This window comes from Motacilla alba, chromosome 15, assembly GCF_015832195.1.
Source record: "Motacilla alba alba isolate MOTALB_02 chromosome 15, Motacilla_alba_V1.0_pri, whole genome shotgun sequence".
In the NCBI taxonomy this organism is placed as follows: Eukaryota; Metazoa; Chordata; class Aves; order Passeriformes; family Motacillidae; genus Motacilla; species Motacilla alba.
In genome coordinates, this window is record NC_052030.1 from 2,222,513 (window position 1) to 2,240,021 (window position 17,509).

General features: G+C 40.4%; 1 protein-coding gene across 3 annotated transcripts in view; it reads left to right on the top strand.

Annotated features, from left to right (window-relative positions):
* CABIN1 (calcineurin binding protein 1) overlaps positions 1 to 17,509 on the top strand; it is a 110,566-nt gene that overhangs the window by 27,211 nt on the left and 65,846 nt on the right. For all 3 annotated transcript variants that reach the window (XM_038151935.1, XM_038151937.1, XM_038151936.1), the window contains exons 25-29: positions 410 to 670; positions 1,271 to 1,422; positions 2,703 to 2,881; positions 13,652 to 13,834; positions 15,948 to 16,288. In XM_038151935.1, the coding sequence (XP_038007863.1) occupies positions 410 to 670; positions 1,271 to 1,422; positions 2,703 to 2,881; positions 13,652 to 13,834; positions 15,948 to 16,288 (1,116 nt within the window). The remainder of the gene's footprint in view (positions 1 to 409; positions 671 to 1,270; positions 1,423 to 2,702; positions 2,882 to 13,651; positions 13,835 to 15,947; positions 16,289 to 17,509) is intronic.

Consider the following 17,509-nt stretch of genomic DNA (forward strand, 5'->3'; position numbering starts at 1 on the left):
TTTAGCAGACTTCAGTTGCAGAACAAAGCAAATAATTTTTTTCTTTGAAGAGTTAAGATAATTACAGCTGCAAAAAAAGTGGTAGAATTTCTGTAGACATGAATATTGGGTTGTTATTTTTCAGATTTATATTTCTATAAATATAAATATGTTTTCTGTCTTACTGTTTTGTTCTGGTTGTTTGTGCCAGCAGTCACTGGAGTGAACAAAAACCTATCCACAAACCCGTTTTGTGGGCTGTTGGGGCGCGTTTCACCACTTGGGATGTATTTGATCCCTTCTGCATCTTTTATGCCGAAAGTGTTTACAAGCTGTACCGCGTTCCCCTGCTTTTCCCCGGGCAGCAGTGTGTTTTTGGGTCTGCCAGGGGAGCTGTGGTGAGCTCTGTGCTGTGTTGTGCCCTGTGCAGATGGAGGAGCGCAGGGACAGCATGCTGGAGACAGCCAAGCTGTGCTTCACCTCGGCGGCGCGCTGCGAGGGCGACGGCGACGAGGAGGAGTGGCTCATCCACTACATGCTGGGCAAGATAGCTGAGAAGCAGAAGCAGCCTCCTGTGGTGTACCTGCTGCACTACAAACAGGCAGGGCACTACCTGCACGAGGAGGCTGCTCGCTACCCAAAGAAGATTCACTACCACAACCCACCAGAACTTGCCATGGAAGCGCTGGAGGTAAAGGAATGTTCAATGTGTAGCTGGAAGCCTTGTTCTCTGCAGGCTGTTAGGCACATGTAGATGGTGCTCTGCGTTGGGGAGTGTTTGCAAGACACACTTGAAGAGTGACATGGAGCCTGGTCCTCAGGCTGGTTTCATTTCAAAGGCAGTTTGGACAGGTGGGTGGCAATTCCACCTCTGAATTTTGCTGCACACAGTGCTTTGGTTGTTATAAAAATCAAACATTGATGGGATTTACAGGCATCTCATACATAGGGAAGCACAGGTTCATCCATGAAGTGGGACCTTTACTTTCACTGTGTTGTCTGGTAACAGTGGTGGCTCTAGAACATACCCAGTGGTCACTTGCTCTCAGTGAGGCCAGTTCTGCTTTCTTTGTTCTGTTCTGTAGGTTATGGTTATAAAATTTGTACAGTGTTCAGATTTTGTAATTTAAGAGCAACTTTCAAAGGCAGGGAAAGTTCAATTCAGGTAAGTTTAGGTGGCAGGTAGCTGTCTTAACTAACTCCTGCAGACTCTATAGAGAAAAGGCTATTTGTAATAGATTACAGAGCTACAAATTCTTTACTGATCAAATGGACTTTGGTGTTTTTTTAGGTATATTTTCGACTTCATGCTTCTATTTTGAAACTTGTGGGGAAACCAGACTCTGGAGTAGATGCAGAGGTACTTGTTAGTTTCATGAAAGAAGCTTCAGAGGGACCCTTTGCCAGGGGTGAGGAGAAGAACACCCCAAAAGTTGCAGAAAAGTGAGTGCTAGTTTCCAGCAGTATCCCCTGAATGAATGCTGATAAACTACTGTGCAATAAACTATTAAAATGAAGCTGAATAAAATACAAAAGGAATTAAATTTACAGTAATGTTTGCAGTTTTCAGGTACCATGAATAAGATTACATGCTACTCTGAGATCTCAGTAAGTGGCACAGAGGAAATGGGAAGTGAAGAAAACAGAACAATTCTGATCTTGTGATCCATTTTGAAGCCACTGATTTTATTTATTCATAAATTTGATTTTTAAAATCAACAGTTAAAAAATGCAAACGCAAATTATGGTCACTTATAGGATGAGAGATTTTAGTCCTTACAGTTTTTCTCATTAATAACTACAAAATAAAGAAGAGTTTACTATTGACCATAAGGAAGTGGCATGGTGGAGAAACTTCATAATTGCAAATTTCCCCAGGCAGCTGTTAGTCATAAAAATTGAGAACTACAAAAAACTATTTTTTCCTCTTATAAAATCTCCATAACATCAACAAAAAACCTTATCTCCCTAAATAAACAACAACAACAAAAAAAACTATTTTTAAAGTAATAAACTAGCTAAAAATTTTCTATTTTATTTCTTTACATTATCAGTAAGAAAAAAAAAGTTACTAAAAAGTGTTCTAAAAATTTATTTTAATTCTTACTACTTTTTTTCCTTTAATTACTGTAAATACAATTTTCTTTATACCCTTTTAAAGTTTTAAACCTACTTTACCTTTCTCCTAATCCTATCTTCCTACCTCACAACAAGAAATAAATACATGAGTGATTAACCAACACTAAAGCCCACCACACTCATCAATACATTAGTTAAAAAAATCTTAAATTAACAAACCAAAACCAGTACAGGGAGTAAAATAACCTGTAGTGTTGCTATAGGACACGAAATAAAAGGATGCGGATACTGGAATTTTTAAGGTAAAAAGAAGGGAGTTTAATTTCTGACTTCAACATTTATAGATTTTCAAAAGTGACAGTGGATTGGAGGGTGACAGTGCCACCTCTCCAGTGACACTGGACAAGCCAACAGTCCATCAAATTTCTCCTCCTCCAGAAAAGAACATAAAACAATAATTATTAACAGAAAAGTACGTGAGACAGTTCATTACAAGAATGTTAACATCAGAAGGCTTAGAAGAGCAGGGCAACATTGCACCAAAAATCCTTTATTTAGAATTTGTCAGTGAGATTTGATTGCTCTGTTGGAAATGCTTGGAGAACGTGTACATAAACACTTCCCCTTTCTTGTCGCCCTCCCAGAGAAAAGCCTTGCTTGATAGATGAAGACTCTCACTCCTCAGCTGGAACAGTGCCGGGCCCTGGGACTTCCCTCCCCTCCTCCTCGGGTCCAGGTCTGACATCCCCACCTTACACAGCCACTCCAGTTGACCACGATTACGTCAAATGTAAAAAGCCCCGTCAGCAGGCAACGCCGGACGGTACAGTCCTGTTCTCAATTCTGCAGCAGGGAGGTGCTCTGCGCTGAGCATGGGGGGCTTGAGCAGTTTGATCCAACTGCTCAAGGAGGGTGAGGGGTCTGTGGTATCACGGGCAATATTGAAGCTCATTATCTTTTTATATATTCAGTGCCTTAAATAGAATCAATGTACAGTCAGAGCTTTAAATACAAAACTTAAAGTTGTCACCTGCCACCGCTGGTGCCTGTCACTTAGTCAAAACAGTAGTGTTGATAGGAGAAGTATGAGCTCAGTGAATTTTCAGTGATTTTTTTTCTTCAGAGCTCTTTAGGAAAGATGTGGGTTCAATCTTTAGAAGACTGGACACTCTTTCGGCCTGTGTGAAATGAATGGTGAAAATTCAAACTCGTTCAAACAAGACAAATTGGTAAAAAAACAACACAAGCCTGTATTACAATTTCTTGAAGGAGGCAGGTGGCAACTATTTTGAATATATTGTGATTCAGCACGAAGTGATTTGCATGACAGTCCAGTAGATTTCATCTTTTAATTTTTCTTTATCATTTACAATGACTGGTTAGCAGCTCATCTCTGAAGAATATAAAGTGAAGGAATAAATAATTGGCTTATAAATGTAAGGAGGGGGGTGGTGTCATAATGAAGATTTGCAATTGCATATATAATAGAAATTAAGTTACAATTTAAGTAACCTGAGTTTATTATTTGGCTAGGAATTTGATTCTGATTCTACTTTTCCAGCCATTTGTTTATCCATCTGGATCTATGAGTATCAGCACTCAAGGAGTAAAATACCTACAGTGTTTAGCTTGGTGTTGGTAGAATGTGCCAGGCCCCACAGAAATGCTCTGCTTGATATGAATTTATTTCTGGAGGGTGGGCTGCTTCCTATTGTCATTTTCTGAAGAGTGGAAATTGTAAATACCTTCGTTGACACAGTTTTGAAACAAATGTTCCTATGCCTGAAATTTTTTCAGGGTGAATTTATTTCTTTTCCTCAACAATTCTTGGTGCAACTGACAGAAGCTCTTTTATTTCCCTCATTATATTGAACAGAGAAATGTTTGTTTTGTTCCTGCTTGCATTTCACTTGGGAGTAATTCATTAGACTCTTTTGAGATCATTTGTAGTGTGGAGGTGTCAATGGGTTATGTAGTGATCAGGCTCTTTTATTGGCTTTTTGATGTCTTTTGATACAACAGCATAGAAGGGAGCAAATATTTGAATATTTCTTAAGTAATATTCCCTGTGGGGAGCATTTCTGCCTAGGACTACATCTGCTTAGGTCCTGAAGAGTGTCTCAGTGCTCCCAGGAGAGCCATAAGCTAGATAAATCTTCAGAGTGTGGTTAGTGCCTCCTCCAGTGAGACATTCTGGGCTGTGGCAGCCGATGGCCCGGTGGGAGCGCAGGCGGCTGCTGAGCCGAGCCTGAAGGTGCCAGTGCAGCAACATCTGCCTCTGCCAGGGCTGGAGGAGCAGTGCCTGGATCTGCAAGCTGAGCCTAGCTGGGACTGAGCTTTGTGCTGTCAAAGCAATTCCAAATGTCAGCTGCTGGAAGAGGCAGAGTTTGGGTGATCTTCAGGAAGGCTGCGTGTAACCGTGACAAGGAGAATTGCAGAGTACTGCATCATTCATAATGTTTTGTAAGTTGCTGGCACAACTAAACCCTGGGTACAGCATATTGAAGAGCCCCAGGAAACTGAAATATTTGCCTTGGGGCTGTTACAGATGGAAGAGCTAACAGGCTGAGCTAACAGGCTCAGAAGTCTTCCACTTTTATATTATTACATATACTGTGCTCTTCTGCATTCATTTGCATTTTACTTGTATTAAAATACAGACTTTTGAAGTAAAATGCTCTTGACATCTTACACATAATCACATCACTGAAGAAAGCTGGCGCCAGCATTTCCATTGTACCATTCCTAAAAATAGCAAGAAAATACTCATCATTTGACTACTCTTTAGATTATTTTTTAACTATTCTGACAGAAATGAAGCAGTCTATATTGTTGTTCAGGAATAAATAAATTGACCAAAATTCAGCCTAGGTATTTATTCTTTCTGAGGCTTGACAATACTCTTATTTACTGTTGCATTGATATTGTTGATCATAGGTGGCATAAGTAAAGTAAGGGTATTGTACAGTTTTACACACTTTTCATATATTACCACAAGCAAGATGCTATTTGGGATCATTACTGACCTCAGAGACCTTTTTTGACACTTCTGTGTTCTGTGCTTTGAGAGAACATGACCTGTGAGGAAAGAGAGAAGGAAATGGGATGGTTTGTCTGCAGAGGAGAAGACTCAGGGGAGACATGACAGCAGAGTAACCTAGATAGTGTTGGAAGCTGTACAAAGAGTTAGAGGCAAAACCCCAGGATGCCTGTGTTCATGGAAGACAGAACAGATGATATTGCACTTAAATTGCATTTTCATTCTGAACATTACAAAACTGTGTTAGAGTAGTCTTAGGAAATTCTGGTTTTGTGTAACCCTGCAATATTTTAGCACTGGAAGTCATTAAAAAGTGGCAATGCAGCTGTCTGCCAGGCATGATGGAGATATAATTTATCCTGATGACAAAGGAATGGACTAGATGAACACTTGCAGTTCCTTCTGAACTCTACTTAGTCTATTAATTTTGTGGGTTTTGTGGGTTTGGGTTTTGGTGAGGTTGCTAGTTTGGTGCCTTCAAGAGCAGCAAATTATCTCATTACAGGCTGGAGAGAATTGCTGTACAGCCAAACATCTTTTCTTGAAAATCCTGGGGTTTTAATCTTCAAACATTTATCTGTAAACAGATGAAGCTGTGAGGGCAGACTCACTTTGAATACATTCTATTTAAATGTGTCATTATAGTTCTGTAGCTCTCTAGGATGTTTTGCTGGTGGAAGATGATGGCTGGGATATGCAGAAATCAGTGTTAAATCAGAGAGCATTGAGAGGCTTCAGATCCAGTGAGTGCTGGTGATACTAGTTTCAAGCCATGTGTTTAATGAAAACAAGAGAAAGGAACCAGTAAATACAGCTTGTAAAGTAACTGAACTTCTTTTTCCTCGTGGCAGCTGCTAGCACATATCTCCTTCAAGGAGACAAAAGTATTGCTGAGTGGCAGCTGTTATTTGCTGGCTGACTTGCTGCTGTCATGTGTGTAAAATGGGCAGCTTCCTTTCTCTTTTCTTGTCCTTCCATTTGGCAACATCTTTTCTTTCCTTCTGTTAATCCCATCTTTCCTGTCATCACCCCTTCCTACTGCTATTTTATAACCCTCCAAAGGGAAAACTTGCATTTGAAGTCTGAAGCATAGGTTCAGACTCTTATTTCCTAAGAGCAAAATAGGGAACAGGAAAACCCAGGAACTTGCCAGCCACTCAGACTTTCATTACCTGTGCTGTTACTGTGTTTACACAGCTAAATGGTCAGTGTTACACAGCAAAACAGATAAGCTCTTTGTCTTCCTCTGTACAGGGTGGATGTATGCAGTCAGTAAAAACCAATTGCAGTAAAAGCAATGGAGTTAGTTCAGAAAGCAGGAGTAGTAATAAAACAAAATAAAAAACCTGAATAAGGTATCTGTTTCCCAAAAAGTAGACTGGGAGATTGTTTAGGAGTCAGTCTTTTTTACTGTAATATGCCTTTGTTGTGTTGATACTCAATTCCATGTTCCTGTGGTGGTATGCAGATGATGTATCCGTGGCTATTGCAGTGTGACAGTGTTGTATTGTTTAAGTCTTCATCCATGTCATGTAGTATGTCGTGTGTAGTTAGATTTGATTGTCCTTTTTTGTGTTTGTCTTTGCCTGATTGCTTTTGCAACCAATATTGCCCGTGCTGCCTCTAACCTTTACACAAATCTCTGTTCCCCAGGCATTCTCTTCCTGCTTTTACCTGTCACGGCTTGCTTTTAATAATTGGCAGAACCTGCATGATAAACTCACTGGGAGAGGCTCCTTGCTTCGTGCTGTGGGAGAAGTCTCACTCCATAGTTTGTCGGTCTGTAACTCTGCAAATGTGATGAAAATGCACAGTTTTTGTAAATGGGGGTTCTCAACATCCTGATGAGACAAAGGTGATCTCTGAGCAACTTCTTGCACCAGGCTGTCACTCGTGCTAAACTAAGTCAGCTTCTGGGATGGAGTGGATGTTTCTGTGCATAAAAAGAACATCCACTTTGCATTTTGGAACATTAACATCTTGCCCTTAAAATTCTCTCTCTTCAGCAGTTAGAAATGAAATCTTTGGGTCTGCAGTGCACGTGCTGTTCTGGCACGTGGTGCTGGGTGTCCATGGGGACTGCACACTGGACTCCATGAATAATGAAGCACACCCAGTTTATTGCAGTGTGCTCCATTTTTACCTTTCCCCAATTTAACCTCTCTCTCCTTAGTACAAGTGTCACACTGAGATGTAGTGTGAGATTATGTAAAAAGCATTTGTCCAAATAGATGGGACATGGGTGAGATACTCTGGTGCTCTGCTCTTGAAGACAGAACAGCAATATAGGACTGTAAGTTAGGGAAACACATTCTGTGTTCGCTACAGCCAGACAAAACATAGACTCTCATCTTTGACTCATGTTAAAAGAGAACTCCCTTTAAATTGCTGTCCTCAAATTAACCTACTCCCATGCAAATCTTTGCAATTCTTTTGCTTTTTAATAATGTGCAAGTGCCTTTTGATGCAGAGCTAAATGTTGTCTTCCGTTATGGGTGGAGTTTGTTTGCAGAATGAGAATTCTGTGATACATCATGTTTCTGACTGCAGACCCGTGCAGAAATGCTCATATGTTCAAGTGGAGAGGGGAGAGATGGTGCCAGGCAGGACAAAGAGAGTCTGTACCTTCACAGCCTGTGAACAACCCACCTTTATTGCATGAGACAAGATTTTTTTTTCAGTTATATATAGTTGCTTATTCATAAGCTCTGAACTGTGGAGCAGGATGGTTTTTTTTCTGCAAATTGAGTTAGCATATGTATAGAGCTCTGTAGAAAAGCTTTCTGGGCCACTAATTTCTGATTTTTTGACTTGTAACTGATTGTTTATCATGATTCAGACACCTTCTTAAAGTAACTGGATGCACATTTTCCTTCAGATGTTTAAGACAAAGATATCATTCAAAAGTGAGTTGTACCCTCTTGGCTTTCTGAGCCTTTTACTTACTCCTGTATGCAGATGTCTCAGAGGTCTTCTCCATCTTCCTTTTAACTTTCAGAAAGTTTCAAAAGAGGATTACTGAGCTGCACAGTAAATAATTGTCAAAGGCAGAACACCTCATTGCCACTGGCACCATGGAGCTGTGCTTCAGCTCCCCTGAGCAGAAATTCTGTAAGTCTCTATCTGCTCGTCATGCTTAGCAGTGAGAGCTCTGGCACTGGGATTGTCTGAGCTGCTTCAGGCCACTCACACTGTGACACATCACCCTCCTTGTCCCTGTCCCAGTGCTGAGGGGGCTCAGTTTGGTCACTCATACTGACACATCTCTCTCCTTGTCCCTGTCCCAGTGCTGAGGGGGCTCAGTTGGGTCACTCACACTGTGACACATCACCCATGTCCCTGTCCCAATGCTGAGGGGGCTCAGTTTGGTCACTCACACTGTGACACATCTCTCTCCTTGTCCCTGTCCCAGTGCCTGAGGGGGCTCAGTTTGGTCACTCACACTGACACATCACCCTCCTTGTCCCTCCTCAGTGCTGAGGGGGCTCAGTTGGGTCACTCACACTGACACATCTCTCTCCTTGTCCCTGTCCCAGTGCTGAGGGGGCTCAGTTTGGTCACTCACACTGTGACACATCTCTCTCCTTGTCCCTGTCCCAGTGCTGAGGGGGCTCAGTTGGGTCACTCACACTGTGACACATCACCCTCCTTGTCCCTCCTCAGTGCTGAGGGGGCTCAGTTTGGTCACTCACACTGACACATCTCTCTCCTTGTCCCTGTCCCAGTGCTGAGGGGGCTCAGTTGGGTCACTCACACTGTGACACATCTCTCTCCTTGTCCCTGTCCCAGTGCTGAGGGGGCTCAGTTTGGGTACCAAGGCTGATGGATGGTGCACAGGGCTCCCGTGGGAGGGTGCTGGCACAGGGCAGTGTCTGCTGCAGTACTGAGCCCTGTTTCCTGCTGCATTTTAAAATGAAACAGTCATTTCTGCTCTCCAGAGTTTGACACAGCTCTGTCCTGGTGGTGGGCTGGCCTGCAGGGGCTGTGCCCAAAGGCTGAGGGAGCAGTGACAGTGACATGCTGATTTCTGTGTCTGCCTGTGGAGCAATAGTGGGGAACAGGGATTTTTGAAGTCAAGCCAGTAAACCTGTTTCGTTCAGGATAAGATTAATGTTAAAATGCTCTTAAGCATGGAATTAAGGCAAACAGACTACAGATATTTTTTCTAACATCTGTGACAGATGTGTTTCAGTAATGACAGTGATGTAATCATCTGTGTGACTGACAGGACCTCAGTGTAATGCAATAAAGCTCTTGGCAGTACTGATGAATATACAAGTTCTTTCTTCCCAATGACATCTTTCTAATAATAATTAGTATTTTTTTACTAATGTCTTTGAAAGTTAACAAGATTCTTCTTTTGACCTTTTTAAATCTCCAGTCCAAAGCTGCTCTTTTGCACCAGTTGACAGAGTAGGGGACGTAATCTGACATAGATTTGAAATGAAATGTCACAAGTTGAGGACATTATGACAAATGAGGTAAAAAAAAAACCAACTTGCTTTCAGGTGCCATTTTCTGAAATTTTTAGAGATAAACATGAAATATTTACTTTACATCAAATTGAGATTTCAGCTCATCAGGTTGTTTGAAATCTTCTTAAAACTTAGGAATGATGCAATGAAACAAAATATAATAATACCGAGGAGAAACATCTACTATCAGATCATATTTTTTCATAGGAATAGAGTTGCAGTTACTTATGCACAATTTAGTAGAACTTTCTCCCTAGGCTCTTCATTTCCGCTACAGATAATAATTTTGGGACATTAATACCCAGCTGCATTTTTATCTTAGCTTTTGAAGTAATAGGAAACTTTACAGGGAGGGACCTCAAAAGAATATTTAGTCCTTGATTTACCAATCTCTTACAACAAGGGACCACCCCAGCTTTTTGGAAAAGCTTGCCTTATTGCTATTGCTGGGTGGGGAAACTAAGAAAATAGGTAAACAAAATACAAAAATATAAAATATTTTAAAATTGAAATATAAAAATATAAAAAATATATTTTTAAACTCTTAAATTGCACTGGGTTGCATTAAATAGTTTCTAATTATGGCAGAAATTATTAAAAAGCACTGATGTTCTCCATGGATTGGTGTCATTCAGAAGGGCAGGTGTTGAGAGCAGTTGGGAATTTGGAATTCATTCTCTGCCTCACACACTGCAGTCTTTGGCACGCAGGCTAAGTAGCACTAATGACTGTCTCAACTGCACTCAGCTCTTACCAGAGAAAGGAACAGCTTCACAGCACAACAAATGTAAAATATCTGCTGTGTGTCCATCTAGCATATTTATATTTATAAAAAGAGCTGTATTTGGCAGCTAGGCTAGAAGAGAGTAGTACTTTCATGTATACAAAATATACTTTTTTTTTTTTCTTTCTAGAAAACCAGAGTTAGGGTGTGAATTGGTGCAGTTACCAACAGTTCTGCATTGCATTCTGCAGTATTAGGTATTGACAGAGTTTTTTATTATATTAAGGAACATCTTGGGTAACCTAACAAATGATGGCTGTTTGTCTGCCTGTCTTTGAAAGCCCACAGTGACTTTGTAGGCTGGTTCACTGTGCTATTTTCTAACTGTATGTAGCAGTTAAGATAGAGATGAAGGCAAAAAAAGTCAATTTTCTTGCTGCAATTAAAACCTATTGCCTTTTGCACTGTACCTAATGAATATGAACAGCAATTATTGTATTTTTATTTTGGTTAATCATATGTATTTGGAAATTCTCCCTCATCTTTTTTAAAAAAAGTCCAATTCTCCTGGTAATTTTCATATGTCATCTCATTAATCTCTCATTTTTATCCTCTCCTCTGAATTAATTTTTCCGTATTTCAGTGTCTTTTTAAAAATGTTCGTCCCAAATACAGACACCGTAATTAAGTTTAATTTTCATTAGTGCTCAGTAGAACAGGAAGACTCTTACATATTTTTTCTGTGAAGTTGCTGATTACACATTCCAGAGTGCTGCTTTGCTGAGGTGTGTTTAGGGTAGCCTGACATTTTGACCAGTTCTGGTTTGAGACACAAATTCCTCACAAATGCACACGTGTGAATGTGTGTGCTGGGATCCACTCACACATTTGCCACTCCTGATCCTGTTACCTTTTAGGTGCTTAGAGAAGGATTTATTTATTTGTGCTCAGATAATTCTGTGGAAGATGAAGGCTGGCTGGCTCACAGCTTTGACCTTTCATCCTTTGTAAAGATAAGTACTACACTTTGTTTGACATTCCCTGGGACTTTACCCATCCTCTGTGATTTCTGAGAAATTAATACTAATAATTGGTGGCTGCTACTAATTTCTGGAATACTACAGGGTTTTCCATTTGGCTCACTTAGTTTGAAACTATCTGCTGCATTCAAGGAATTTCTAATATAATAGAAAGTTGTCTCAGTGGTCATATTCCTCTGGTTTCCAGTGATTGAGGAGCCCAATGTTAATATCATTTTTTAAACAGGGTTAATGTATTGAAAGAAAAGGAGAATAAACATCCCTACCTAGACCCGCACTCATTTAAGCAGAAATTTCAAATTAAATTAGCTAGCTAATTGTAAGGAGGTGTTTACATTTGTTCCCATAAGGAAAAGCTCATGCACACATTTGAAATTTAATGTGTTGAATCATTGCCTGTCTTTGCATCATGAAAAACTATTGTAATTTCCCAGTGATCTGATCTCACCCAGGCATATTGGTCTGGCACTTCTTGATTTACATTCCAATGCTTCATCTGTCATAACCCACACATCAGAACTGACCTGCAGGCTTGTGGCAACATCTGGAAATTTGCCATTTTTTTTCCCTAGATGACTAATTCAGCCTTTTTGCCACAGATACAGAAACTTCTTTAAAAAAAATACCAAGGGAGCTACTGTAAATGATTTTCCTGATGTCAGCTGGGAGTTCAATAGTATTGATTTGTACCACAGAAAGTTATTAAAGCTTTATAAATGAGTCATTTAAAGCTTGACTGACCTCTCTTCAGACTCCTTCTCTTCCCATTCTTTGTAATTATATTCTTTCTGTATAAAACTTGTCATCATTAACCAGCTTATATAGCTTCCAATTAGGAAGCAAATACTGTTCCCCCATTCTTTTTCAAGATATAGTTTTGTTAAGATCTGCTCCCTGAAAGGGAAAGTTTTCTTTGTGTGGTAGTGAAAAACCTACAGAGTGCATCAAATTTGGTTTAAATTCATTGGAATCCTAATAAGCAGAACCTGATCTGCAAGCTGAAGCTTTGCAGAGGGATTTATCTTGATAAAATAAATTCATAGGAGGCCCTTAGCTCTCTCCTGAACAAGTGCAATTCAGATGGAACACAAGAAATTTAATTGAATTATCCGCTCATCTCGAAGCAAGGGCTTTTACTTTGTTAATTTTCTTTCTTGATCTTATCAATAAAATTAATGAATCAGAATGCAGTGGAACTACCTAGACAATGGATGTAAACCCCTCCTGGTTATGCCATTTCTGTATAGAATCATGAAATGGTTTGGGTTGGAATGGACCTTTAAAGATCATCTAGTCCCACAGCCCTGGGGCACTTTTAGCTAGATCACAGAATCAAGTATCAGTATCTTAAGAAGAGATTGGAAATAATTCTTGTGGACTCCAGATTGAAAGGGAATTGCCTGTATTGGAATTTTATATTGAATGCTGAATTAAGTTGGCACAATATGGAAAAATGCCAGTTTCCCATCTCAGTGGGAACGTGCAGGCCTCTTTCTGTCAGAGAGACTCAGCTGTGTTCTTTAGTCATGCAGGCTTGCCTCTGATAACCCTTGATGTAAAGAACTTGGGTTCTATCTGGCAGGTTTCAGACGTGAGTGGGAGGTTTTCTCTTGCCTGTTCTGAGGTGTGTTTTATCCCCCCGATAAAGTCACAATGCCTGTTCCTGTGCAGATTACAGCTTGGTTGTGACTGTACTGTAGTCAGCAGCCACTGCTCCACTCTGTCAAGGTAAAGTCACTTCTCCTTTTCTTCTGTGGCTGCCTTGTAGTCCAGTTTCCCTGTCTATGTTAGGCCTAGTTCTTTGATGTGTTGTTTATTTGCCATATCAAATCACCTTTCAGAGTGTTTGTTGAATAGCATCTTACACCTGCAGGATAGTTGGCATCAGAGATCACTCCTGTAAGTCTTTGCCCTCGAATTTTACTGATTTTTCTTTCCCTCATGAGTAATTTTTATCAGCATTGTTCTTCATGGTTTTCTTGTCAGTTGAACTTTGCTTGTGTCAGGTTCAAAATTATACTGGGTGCTTTTCAAGGCAAATGGTCCAGTAAACCTGGGAGATTTTACAGGGCCATACTACCTGAAATATTGTGTCCCCAGTCTAACTGCTCTTGAAAGTTGAGCTTTATGGCTTTTGAATCAAATTCCAGGATTATAGTCTAGGAAGAAATGTGGTGAGAATGAAATACCTTTTCTTGGTGGTGGTTAGGGATCCTGTGTGGCAGTTGTCAGAGTTTTGTGTTGCTGTTACCAAGAGACAAGTAACAGCTTGAGGAGTATGAAGTGGTGCATTCCTCCTTTATCTCTTTTGCAGAGAGGAGTCAGGATAGCACTGGAGCAGTGCTGTCTGACTCCAGTTCCACACAGGATATGTTTAATGAGCCTGCCAATTCTCAAGACAGCCTGAAGAAGACTTACACAGAGAAGAGGATTTCTGCTACCTGTGCTGATACACTGATGCTCAGCAAAGAGAGCCTGGGATCTGCAGAGGAAAAGGGTATGCCTGATTTAATAGATCATGTCAGCTGCAGTAGTCTCAGCAAAATGTTTCTTCTGGCTTGCAGATGCACTGAAATATGCTGCACTGGAACTAAGGATTTTAACTAGGTATCATTGCTGCCTGTATGTGTGTAGCTTAAATTTGGAACTGTGCCTCACTTATGTGGCCACCAACACAATTTGTTCTATCTGTTAAATCTTACAAAGAAAAACTAAACTGCTGTCTGCTGGCCCCTTGACTGACTTGCCTTCTTTTTAGGTTATTATTTACTTTTTCTTCAGTGTTTCATATTTTTAAATAATTTAAAGAGTAGTTATTTGAATATAGTCTCAAACAAGACTTTTTTACTTTTCCCAGGAATAGATGCCCTTTTTGTTCCGTCCCAGTAGAAGCTTAATATTCAGTACAGAGAAGAGCCTAAGCAGTGGAATTTAGATGCTTTATTCCATTGTATACTTCATTCCAGTGGAGAACTAGAATTGCTCTCTACCAGATTTTTCCATATATAATAGTACTAAGTGTTCTGTATTCCCCTGGAAAAATGGTTTCAAAATCCATTAGCTGGAATTTCCCTTTGTCTGATGTTTGTACAGTTGGATGTGGCAGTAGATAAAGAGGCTGGACTTCAACGGGAAAGACAAACAAAACCAATGTGTAAATTTTGTCCACCTTTCCAGGCTGTTGCTTTTCGTGGGATGTTAAGTCTTCTTTGCCAGTTCACACTTTGCCAGTTCCAGAGATCCAGAGATCATGCTATGTGGAGAGTCCTGAATCACTTCCCTGATCTCACCAGGAACAAGTGCCAAGCAGTTATCTCTTTGTTTGCAGACTTGGATTACCTTGGTTCCTTGTTTCTAAAAATATTTTACTTCAGTCTTGCCTAAGCTAGGGAAGCCTGTGGTGGTGCTTGCATTAACATGCTGAAATAGATGCCAGTTCCTAGTTTTGTGAAATACTGCTTCCATAATCCCTAAATCCAGTAGTCTTTTGGCTACTAGACTAAAATCATGGCTCTTTTTCAGGCTTCCAGTGAGCTGTGTTATTGTCCTCATTTGTCTGTCAGAAAAACCATCAAATGCAGTCTAAAATTACTGGTGTTTATTAGAACAGATGGTGTTTCCCATAAAGCTACCTGTACAGTAAAATAATTTTGCATGTAGACATCAGGCAAGCACATTTTGAAAAATGTGTGTTCAGTAAAACATGTTTGACTCAAAAGTTCAACCTTAAGAGAGAAAAAGTTATGGAGCAGCTTGATATTTGAGGATACATTTTAGTGTATCTCTACACTCTCTGCTGGGAGATAAGATCTAATGTAAGAGGCTCTTTATCCTAGCAAAGACAAAGACTTGGTAAACTTCCATGACTAAAAATCAAAGTTAAGGAAATTAATCTGCTTGTAGCATGTGTGTTTCCAGCAGCAATGGTTAGCTAACAGGAGATGTGGAAGCTGCCACTGTAACAAGATGATCTCTGAAGTAAGATTTGGTATCCTTCAACAAAAGATGGGTCAATTGAATTATGAGTTACCAAGTTAATCACAAAAATATTTACATGGAACTGTAGGTCCTACCTTATACAGAAGACCAGGTGAACTGCTGCTGATCATTCTGTCTGAGTCCATTTTGTGTTCTAGGATTGTGTTCTAGGCAGACAATTAAGAATAATACATTTCACTTAAGAGGATGGTTTTAATTTTCTGTTTTGTCTTTTTTTCTTTGCAATAAAATGTTCCTGAATTTACTCTTTTATTTTGGCTTTTTTCCCCTTCCTCCTCCTCAGTCTTCCAAGAGTATGTAAAACCCTGCATTGTGTAAGGTGTGCTGAATTCATACTATTGTTCAGGATAAAACCCAATGAAGACAATGGAGATACCAGGATAAAACCCAATGAAGACAATGGAGATACCACTGTGTGGCTCTGTCAATGAGTTGCAGATTACTTGTTCAATGAACTTCACAAATAGTCATAAATTTTTTTCACTATTTCTGTCTATGCTTTAATGAAGAAAAGGATTACCTTTTGTCACACTGAATTTTTGTAATTTTCTATATGAAATTTGCCATTTGGAAATGGCAATTTCACTGTCACTTTTCTCTTACTGTTCCAGCTGCAGGAAAGTCAGAAGAGCTGCTGGAGATCTCAGTATCTTACGATCCTACTGAGCCCACCGCCCAGAAACTGCTGGTGGATCCTCAGTGTGCTTCTGGCAATGCCCTCAAAGCTGCCATGCCCCCAGCCTCGCAGTGGGACTGCAAGAAGAAGGCTGAGCCTTGTGTGGAGGATGTCTGTGAGTTTCCCCAGGGCCTCCCCGCAGACCTGGAGGAGCAGCGCAAGTTCCTGACGGAGCAGTGCATCTCCTCCTTCTGCCTGTGCCTCAGCCGCTTCCCCCAGCACTACAAGAGCCTCTACAGGCTGGCCTACCTGTACACCTACAGCAAAACCCACAAGGTGAGCTCTGAGCCCCAGTGGGGGATTTGATCTGGAGAGGGTTCTCAGTGTGCATCTGCGTGCAAACCTGGAGATGAGAAATGCTGAGTTAGGAATGCCATGGCATGGGACAGACATTGTTGGGAGAGAAACGGAGCTGGAAACAAGTTTCACAGGATGGCCTCACAAATAAAACTGGATACTTTGGAGAAACAGAACTGTGAAAGATGCACTGTAGTGGGACCCACAAGGGGCAGTTTTAGATGATTGGCTTTAAGGCATTTACAGCATGGTGTGGCTAAAGCTGACAGGCCAAGAAACTCTTACAGTGTATTATAATTAGGAAATAGTCACCTTCTGATTGTGATGGCATGAGTTATAACATCTGTTTGTCTCACCCTTCTCATGAGACTGAAAATGGAATAAAAGTTTTTAAAACACCTCTCACTTGCCCCATCTCTGGGTCAGGAAAAGAGTATTGTCCAACACCCCAGCAAACCAACTGTGCTGCCCCTGGCACTGGTGCAGAGGTCTCAGTGCTAAAACACAGCTTGTTCAGTGCAGTTTGGAAAGAAGCTACACTTGGGGAAGTCTTCAGCCCCTAGATTGTCTGACTCATGCGTGAGGTCAGTTAAGGAGAAAATTTCTTTTTATTACTGAACTAAGTAATTTTCTGTCATTCAGCAGAGAATTACATTTTAGATATGTCACATAAATTAAGATGTTCTCTAAAAATGACAGCAATTATTTATTTTACTGAATAAGTGGACTGAAAAGTGACTTGGAAGCAGAAATTAATCAATATTGTGTAAACACATCATGTGACACAGATAAATGTTCTGGGTATCCTGGGTCTTTGTTGGTAAAATGTGTAGGAATAGTACATGGAAATGATCAGAGGTATTTCACTCTTTGTCATAATCAAGGTTTGAATTCACAGATTTTAGATTTGGAAGTCTTGTATTAGATCATATGCTGCTGTGCATGGCTTCCTGAGTTTTCTTCCCCACCAGTGCTGAAGCTCATGTGAACAACAGGGAGGGGAAACAAATTGTACCCCTGGCCTGGGAGCAGCAAACGTCACCAGTGTCACTGCAAAGTGAGCACAGGCAAGTCTTGCCAACCTACTGGAAGGTGATGAATATTCCACTTGTCTGTAGAGTGATTATCCAGAAAAATATCACCCTTTTTTCTAGACAGCTTGTTTTGAAAACATTCTTACGCTGTTTGTATGTAACAGTT